The sequence below is a fragment of the Cucurbita moschata genome, unplaced genomic scaffold (genome assembly GCF_002738365.1).
Source record: "Cucurbita moschata cultivar Rifu unplaced genomic scaffold, Cmos_1.0 Cmo_Scf00016, whole genome shotgun sequence".
Taxonomy (NCBI): Eukaryota; Viridiplantae; Streptophyta; class Magnoliopsida; order Cucurbitales; family Cucurbitaceae; genus Cucurbita; species Cucurbita moschata.
In genome coordinates this window covers 4039684-4048912 of record NW_019268532.1, presented here as the reverse complement: position 1 = coordinate 4048912, position 9229 = coordinate 4039684, and the positions used below count along the sequence as shown (strand labels likewise).

The 9229-nt window shown below is 35.6% G+C and overlaps 1 protein-coding gene across 1 annotated transcript; it reads left to right on the top strand.

The window, feature by feature from the left end:
- Positions 1-5476: 5476 nt before the first annotated feature.
- Positions 5477-8591, top strand: LOC111454304. The gene is made up of 4 exons (XM_023095739.1): positions 5477-5984; positions 7053-7661; positions 7735-8023; positions 8132-8591. The coding sequence occupies exons 1-4, from the start codon at positions 5502-5504 to the stop codon at positions 8164-8166; spliced, it is 1416 nt and encodes a 471-aa protein (XP_022951507.1). The 5' UTR covers positions 5477-5501; the 3' UTR covers positions 8167-8591.
- Positions 8592-9229: the final 638 nt, after the last annotated feature.

Sequence of the window (9229 nt, the reverse complement as noted above, 5' to 3'; positions counted from 1 at the left end):
AAAAAAAAATTCAAAGAGGACAATCCCTGCTAACAGTGAAGTTGAGCCGTTAAAAATGTCCTAATAACGATGAAGAATGACACTAAGAGGTTTGGTTCTCTATCAGACAGCCTGCCAGCTGGGGGTGGGACATGAGACGACACAAGATGATGGACCCTTCAAAAGACCAATGATTGATGAGGATATGGGTGTTTGTATTGCATTGTCTACTCAATTTCTTCCTCTGAATTCTGAAAGATGTTCCTTATCTGCAAAAAGAAACACTTTTTGTTCATTTAAGAGAGTTTGAATATGTTTTGTAGCAGCCACCATTGATCGTAGTTGATTTCAGGATAATACCTTGTGACTTGCAACGACGAAACACCACTTCTTTATCCATGTTAAGGATATTTAGTACTGAATTATAGTTTACCATATATATCATATTTGATTTTTGCGTTCGTTTACCATACGTATATTTCATTTTGTCTCTCTCTTGAACTCGTTTCATAAAACTTGATTCACTCATTCAAACATTAAACGACACCGACAAGTTCATTATTTGTTGCCTAACAACATATGTGCCACCATCTAACACCAAAGATGTGTTAACGCATATGTCTCATTTCTTATCTTTTTCTCTCATTTTGTTTCTATGAAGCTTTCATCCCTAATCTACCGTGACCTAGATGACCTAATCCAAAATTACTATGGTTGGGTTGGGTTGAGTTCCCATTAAATTCGGTTAGGTAGGTTGGAGAATTGATTGAGATTGGTCCTTTCCACTAACCTAACCCAACTCAACCATGTAAAATGGTTGTAGCAAACAAATGATCCTATTACTAAACAAATTGCAAAAAGGTTTCTTTCGGTTTGTTTGCTCGAAACAGGATTGTAACGGCCCAGGCTTATCGCTAGTAAATATTGTTTTCTTTGGGTTTTCCTTTTCGGGCTTCCCCTCAAGGCTTTAAAACACATCTGCTACAGAAAAAGTTTCCACACTTTTGTAAAGGATATTTCGTTCTCTTCTCCAACCAATGTAGGATATCACAAGCATATACGTATAGAATGTGTTCTATGGGTTAATATGATCTTCCATAAAGATGTGACTGCAGAAGAGGCCATGTCCGAGACCTTGTATGGACATAGTTTGAGGCTTCAAAGTCTTGTCAGATTTTGTATTGATATCAGTTAGTATGCGCCAGCAGGAGGCCAACCAACTTGACCAAAGATCAATCAGTTAAGTCAGTTCATCTATGCATTTGTATTCAGATACAAGCTTGCACGGCAAATTAGATGCTACATAGAATGTGTTAGGAGCCTAACTCATTGGATTATATTAGTTTCAAAGGTCTATTTGATTCTCGAACGCTAAACAAAAGGAACATTTGTCTCGAAACCCACCACTGTTTTCTCTAAGAAGGTAGGCATTTTCATATCTATACATATATGCATATAAACTAGCTTCCGAGCCATATCTTGTAACAACTTCCCATCACGGATAGATATTGTTCTTTTAAAATGTCTTAAAAAGGTTTCCATATCAATATTTTGTTTCTATTTTTCTTGATTTCTTGAGATTTTTCAAGTATTTTTCTTTCATTATCTTGAAATTTGGCCTCTAACACTCTCAATAAACTCCAAGAAGTTCAATCTTAATATGAAAAATCGAGAATTCGTCGGGTAGCGACCCCAAATTTCTAAATATTCAGAGTCGTTATGATAACATAAGGAATCACTACAAGGGGAGTAAGATTCAGATTACTTTGTTGATCGAATATCTCAAGACAAGAACATTGTTTAAAATTCGAATCACTCCACAAGTAAGATCGATCATGTCTAGCTTGAATGATTCTTGTTGATCAAATATCTCACGACAAGAACACTTGATTGAGGTTCGAATCACTCCACAAGCAAGGTTGATCATGTCGAGCTTGAATGATTCTACATGCAACCTAAACTACATAGAATCGCAAATAAACTTAGCCATTCGCTAAAGAAGAGCACAATTGCTTCTTCTACTATATTTTCCAAGTCTCCTACAAATACAACATACATGGCTTATATAGCCTCAAAATGAAACTATTAAAAGCATTCCAAGAGCGGTAACATTCGTGCTTAATGATCATAATTAACCATTATGTAATTGTAACCCACCGTAAATAAAAAGTCTTAAAATACATTAATGAAATACAATAACTCTAAATTAGTCTACATTGTAATCCACCCAAAATTTATAACATGAAACTTCATTTTCTTCAATGCGGCATGAATTAAAATCTCTTTTGATAATTTCAACAATATTTTCTTCCCATATTCATTGAAGCATATTGTATGATTGATTTAAAAACATTCAAAACATGTCTTACGTATTTCAAGAAAGTATATTTTCTTCACATCTTCATTTAAAAACATTCAAAACACGTCTTACGTATTTCAAAACATAACAGTGGAATTTAAAATTAAAGCAAAAACAATTACAAATGAAATAATTTAAATAATGAAATGCAGACGTCGTATTCTAACCTAAGACTAGGAATTTAAACATGTAGCTACCCTATGCACGTGCCACAGTCTCTATTTGCGATGTTGTCGTTATCCGTACATGGACGCCTTGTCTTTACCTGAAAAATGATATGACACACGACCTGAGTATTTCGAAGAATACTCAGTAGTGACCCCACAACAGGGGTCATGTTAATGCAAACACATGCAATGATGCTCTTGGACCTATCTCTATTCTCTCAGGGTGGCCTCCAGTCTTGGAAAAATTGGATGTGTAGTATTTTCCTACACACAACCCACACGTGCGAGTGTGAATCCCCAGAACGCTCGCACGCCCCCTAGACCCTCTCTGGTCAAGCTAATCTCTAGCAACGTCTGTAGGTCAGTAGAACCTCATAGTGTCATACTTCCCATGAACACCCTACTCATCTTACGGTGAGCATCCGCACTCATATCTCTAGGGGAAGTATCCCTATGCTTATGAACATACAATATACAAGAGGTCCCTCTAAATCCATCTTATATATTAACATCATTTTCATGTTCTTATGGTTGTGTCCTAGGTCGATGTAACGACGTGATGCAATATGACACTCATCATCATATAACATGCTCAATATGGAAAACATCATCATATTAAGGTAAACATCATGCAAACATCATACTCATCATAATGCCACCAAGTGCATCAAACTTATCATGCACATCATGCATCGAAACATAGATCACGTACATACAACATGCATCACAGCTCAAACATCATACTCATACATTATCATAATATCATACATCATCATGCTCGTAAATAAAGCTCTATGCAAACAATTCTAGTCTATCCTATAGTAAGGTCACTTACTAGGTTGGGCTTGACTAAAATACCTATCAATTCTGAACCGTGAAGATAATCACATGCGGGAGCAGCTTCCACTATTTAAAACTTGTAATTTAATATTTAACCAATAAAATTATTAAATATCTGCCCTAACTGCAATCATTAACATCTTTATAATTATAATACAATATCATTAATTTCTTATAATTATAATAAAAGTTATATAAAACTCACTTTTTCCATTTTAAATCTTCAACTTTCTTTTATATATTTATTTTATAAGGTCTATTTTAGGTTGAAATTTCTTAAATGCAGTCATAAATTTAGGTTGAAATTTTGTAAATAGATATTAAAGTGGTCGCTTTTAAAACAAAACATATTCGACACGACATCCTTAAATAAAAATATTTGACGAAGTCAAGTTGTTTGGAAAAATATAAGCATTTAGACGAACGGAGTTGACTCAATGTTAAAGACTTTCAATTTTCAATGACTATGTCGCTTAGCTTTGGGCAACACGCTAGAAAACTGTGCAAGGGAATCTTGTTTTGTATATTCATACATGTACTTATACATGTATCTATAAGTAACCATTCAACAAAATTTCGAGTGAGTTAGATTGGTGGCCCGAGTAATCGAATAGGTTTCACAACCCAACCCAAAAATAAATGGTGGGATTGAGTTGTCGGGTTAGTTTTTTTAATTATTTAAAAAATCTTACTTATCTACAATACATGTTACATTAATAACGAAAGTTTCATAAAACTCAAATATCAAATATTCACAAATCAAAGTATATCAGTTACAAACGTCAAATATTCTTCATTTTTATGATAATTTTAAAAATAGAGCGTGATTGGGTTGTACTCTACAAAATTCAAATATCTAACAGATCTGTGAGGCTAGAAAAGGGTCCTCTGTACCTAGAGTTGGCCCATGAGCAGCTCAAATACCACTTGAAACTTTAAAACACTTTAGATGCTTAAATAGTAATAGAGACTAAACCCAAACTTCCTAGACCCAGAGTTAAGCCTATAGATACCTACTAGATTAAGGATGTGATGTGAGTCTACAAATATATTGTTTACTAAGTATTTTTATACTCACCCATTTCCTCTTTCTTTTTCAAGCGTTTTGCAGGCTACTGGTCAAGATGAAGCGTTCGAGACCTACGCAGTCATAAAGAGGGTTGTCGTTCCAGAGTGTCAGTCGATTTTACATTTTGAGTCATTTGTATTTTGATTTGTAATTGTATCGGAACTCATTTCCCCATTCATAATAAATTTGAACATCACCGTTTTTGTGATGTCCACGTTGGTGGGGAAGGAGAACAAAACACCCTTTATAAGGGTGTGGAAACCTTTCCCTAGCATACGCTTTTTAAAGTAGGGGTGTACATAGTCTGGGTTGGGTTGGGAGATTCTTTTGACCCAACCCAAAAATTCGGGTTGGTTGGATTGGTAACTCAATCCGAAACTTTATTTATCCACAATTTATAATTACGGATACAATCTTAGATAACATATATTAAAAGTTCACAAACAAACGCAAATCAATTTACAATCATTCACAAAAAGAAAAAAAATACAAATTCATTAAAAACCCACGAGCGAAAATTGTAACACAAACACAAATGTTAATCAAACCCTTATAGTTCGAGTTGGGTTGGTCCGGGTTATCAGGTTGAATGTACACTCCTATTTTAAAGCCTTGATGGGAAGTTCGGAAGAGAAAGTCCAAAGATGACAATATCGATTAGCAGTGGATCTGGATCGTTACAGTTTTGTTCACTATATTCATATTAGTCTAAGTCATAATTGGTCTCTTGACGGAGGAGTTTTCATTTACCATGCATCCTTGTCTACGGCAAAGATTGGGTTTGAATTAAATGAAACTGAAAAATTAAGTTTCTTATAAATAATGGATACACGTTTCTTATTCATGTTAAAAATGGAAATTTTGCCTTATTCTTTCATAGACGCAATCAACCGGGGAGAACAGCCAAGAAGTTTCGCCAATTATGTCAGTCAACCAAACCAAATAAAATAAAATAAAATAAAATAAAAAGTCTCCAATTGGTTCTTCCCACGAATCTTCCTCGTAGGAATCAAATTAATTGTGACGCTATAAATCATTTAGGTGTGGTGGTTTCAGCGAACGTTTTTAGAATCCATTGTTGTACACCATGGAGCTCTTCAGCAAAACCAAGGCCATCAAACTCCGAGCCCACAACGACAAGTACCTAGCTTCCGACGACGACAAACAAACCATCCGCCAGAGCCGCACCCGTGCATCCCGTAAAACCATATGGGTGGTCGAGCCAGTGGAGCAGAATCCTAAAGCCATCCGCTTGAGAAACTGCCACGGGCGCTACCTGAGCGCGTCGGACCTACCATTCCTACTGGGGATGACCGGGAACAGGGCAATCCAGGATCCGCCGGATAAATCCTCGGACTGGATGGTGCAGTGGGAGCCGGTGCGGGAAGGGTTCCAGGTGAAGCTGCGGAGTTGGTGTGGGACGTTTTTGCGGGCCAATGGAGGAACGCTGCCGTGGAGAAACTCGGTGACTCACGATGAGCCGCACAGCTCCACCACCGGAAAGTGGATTTTGTGGGACATTGAGGCCGTGAATTTGGAGCCCGGGACGGCGTTGGCTGACGTGGCCGAGGTAAGTCTTCTATTATCTTAAGGAATGTGTTAGATAAATAAATAAATAAATAAATAATTGATATTTGAGAGTGACATGTAACAAAAACTAGGTCCTTGTGTTTGACGGAGCCAGCTGGATATGTTGACAATTTTACACCTCGGAAATCTAAATTCAAATTTATTTCCACGTCAACAAATATAATAAAAACAAAAAATAATTGTCTTTGAAAATGAAAAAAGAAAATACCATTTAATGCTCTTCTAAAAACATTTTCAAACCATATCCAAGGAGATGTCTTATGGGAGAAGTCTTTCACCTATTTTATTCCTATTTTTACCTTCTCTTTTTTTTTTTTTTTTGTGAAAATAATTTTTTTTAAAATAAATAATATTTTAAAATTCCCATTTATCCGTATAATTTTTTATTAAAAATGGTTAAAAAAATTTCTAATAAATTAATATATATAAAAAATGTTTTACCAATAAAATTTTTTAAAAATTAAATTTTAATATTATGACCTAACCTTTAATAATTAAAAAATCTACTTATTTTCTTATATAAAAATAAATTTGTTATATATTGAAAATATATTTATATTAAAAATTAAATCCTATCCCATCCTCATTTATCTAATAAAAAAAATATATATTTTTCACTCCCTCTTCTTTACGAGAGAAATTTCTTTCCTATTTGAGGCGTGCCTTTATGGGCTAAACATCTCTGCTAATACCCAGAGTTCATAATCTAACAAAACCCGACTTAAAATTAGGTTCTTTTTTTTTCATTATTAAAATATGACACTGGTTAGATTGTAACTCTATTTTCAAATGAGTTGAGTTGATCAATAAAATAATAAATAAATAAAGTATATTTTCATTCATATATATATATAAAAACATACGTCAGATAGTCGAATGATATCTCCGCTGTTTCCACACTCGTTCCAACCCACACAAAGGGAATCTTCTTCAGCTTCCTTCCACCGTAAAGCAAAAAACGCCATTGTTGCTTTTTCAGACCCATAAAATCGTGAATCCGTCTTAGAATATTTCTTATCAAACCTCACAGTTTCAAATTCTTCTACAGAATCGCATCTCCTCCACTGAGTTCAACTCCAACATGGATTTCTTCCGCAACGCCAAGGTCGTCCGCCTCCGGAGCCATAACAAGAAGTATTTGTTCGCCGACGAGGACGAGGAGTCTGTTACTCAGAGTCGGAACGGATCGTCGGAGAATGCGAGATGGAGTGTTGAGTTTGTTAAGTACTCCGATTCTATAATCCGCCTCAAGAGCTGCTACGGCAAGTACTTGATGGCCTCGAATCAGCCGTTCTTGCTCGGAATGACCGGCTTGAAGGTTCTTCAGACTCGTCCGGAGCGGTTGAACTCCTCGCTTGAGTGGGAGCCGATCAAGGAACGCTCGCTTGTGAAACTTAAAACGCGGTACGGTAATTTCTTGAGAGGCAACGGCGGTGTTCCGCCGTGGCGGAACTCCGTCACTCACGATGTTCCGCATCGTACCGCTACTCAGGAGTGGATTCTATGGGATGTTGATGTTGTCGAAATCGAGATTCAATCTTCTGTTCACAAAACCCTAGCTCATCCCGAACCCGAACCCGACCCGGATTCTTCTCTTGAATTGAGTTCAACATCATCTTCGGTTTCATTTGAATCTGCAAATCCTTCAAGATCTGAGGTATTTTACTAATCTATTCCCCCCTAATTTATTTCGATTAACACTAATTCCAATTTTCCCCCAAATTTTTCAGTCGAAGAACTCTGGAGCGTTGAACTCACCACCTAAATCGGAAGGGAGGAGGATATTTTACCAGATTGCTGATGATGAGGGAGAGGATGAAGATTCAGAGAGGCATTCTTTGAATTTCAATGGAAAAGGAGTGGAGGAATTGAGCCGTAAATTGGAGGAAGTGACTGGAATTGAAGACGTAATTGTTTGTACTCGTAGTCCACTGAATGGGAAGCTTTATCCTCTTCGATTGCAGCTTCCTCCCAACAACACAACTTTGAAAGTTGTTCTGGTTTCGAAATCTTCAAAACGTAAGAATCATTCAACCCTTTGAAACGCTTTGAAACTCTTTGATTTAGATTAGAACAATAACTAAATGGCTGTGGTTTGATGTTATATTTTCATTGAATCTGTAACAGTGGGAACTGAGTTTGAGAAGGAAGGTTTGATATAAAGAACAGAGAGTGATTGATCTGGAAACAGGGGCGAGGCCGGAGAAGAACACAAACAAGAACACAGAGATTCTAGTTATTGGATTACTGTTTTTGGGTTTTAATTTACAGTATTGTGATTGTAAATATGATGTGTTAGAAGCAGCCATTGAATTCAAAATCTAAATTCAAGCAGAAAAGAACTCTGTTCTTCCACAGATGATGAAGGCGTCTGCTGCAGAAATGAAGCTGATTAAGAACATTAACGAGCAGCACGCAGGGCTGTGCGCCACAACGCTGCTGATTTTGGTAAGATCGTCCGCAGTGATTTTAAACGTGTTTGAAAACCGTTCGAAATTGGAATAATTATAATTAATAATTAAAGGAAGTGGGAAAACGAAATTTGTAGAAGAGATTGTTGGACAAGTAATTGGCTTTTTAGTTCCGGGCAATTACGTCTAATAATTTAATTAAATTGGTTAATTTTAGATAATTTTCATTAAGTCAAATTATTCAATTAAATAATAATTTATTTTTTATTCTTTCGTTAAATAATAATAAATATAGAATAATATATAATATCTATAAACTTTCATTTAACTCCTATTTAAATTTAAGTCACATTTAACCGGACAACCGGGCCAATCCAACCCAAATATAGGTTGGGTTGGACTGGATTACCATTTCGGGTAGGGTTGAGTTCATTTTGCAGAAGGCCAACCCAAATATGGGTTGGGTTGGATTGGATTGGATTACCATTTCGGGTAGGGTTGAATTCATTTTGCAGAACTCGAATTGAATTGGTTCGGTTTCAGGTTTGTGGGACAAAACTCTCGAATTGACCCGAGGGACCTCATCCAAATAAATATATATATATATATATATATATATATTATATTAAGAATCTTTATTATTAATGAGTTTGACGGGTACTTTGTTAGGTCCAGCAAGACCGTTCAACTCCAATCTATTACATATATAATTTTTTTATTAATTTCTTTGATTTTTTTTAATTATTTTAATGTCTTTATTATCTATTTGTTGTAATATTATTATATCTCAATTTATATATATATACTCATTTTT

Bases quoted from the DNA above. Each gene is read 5' to 3' on its own strand.
- LOC111454304 (XM_023095739.1), top strand. From the start codon at position 5,502: ATGGAGCTCTTCAGCAAAACCAAGGCCATCAAACTCCGAGCCCACAAC. The intron at 5,985-7,052 runs GTAAGTCTTCTA...ATTCTTCTACAG, and splicing joins CGTTGGCTGACGTGGCCGAG to AATCGCATCTCCTCCACTGA. The intron at 8,024-8,131 runs GTAAGAATCATT...AATCTGTAACAG, and splicing joins GGTTTCGAAATCTTCAAAAC to TGGGAACTGAGTTTGAGAAG.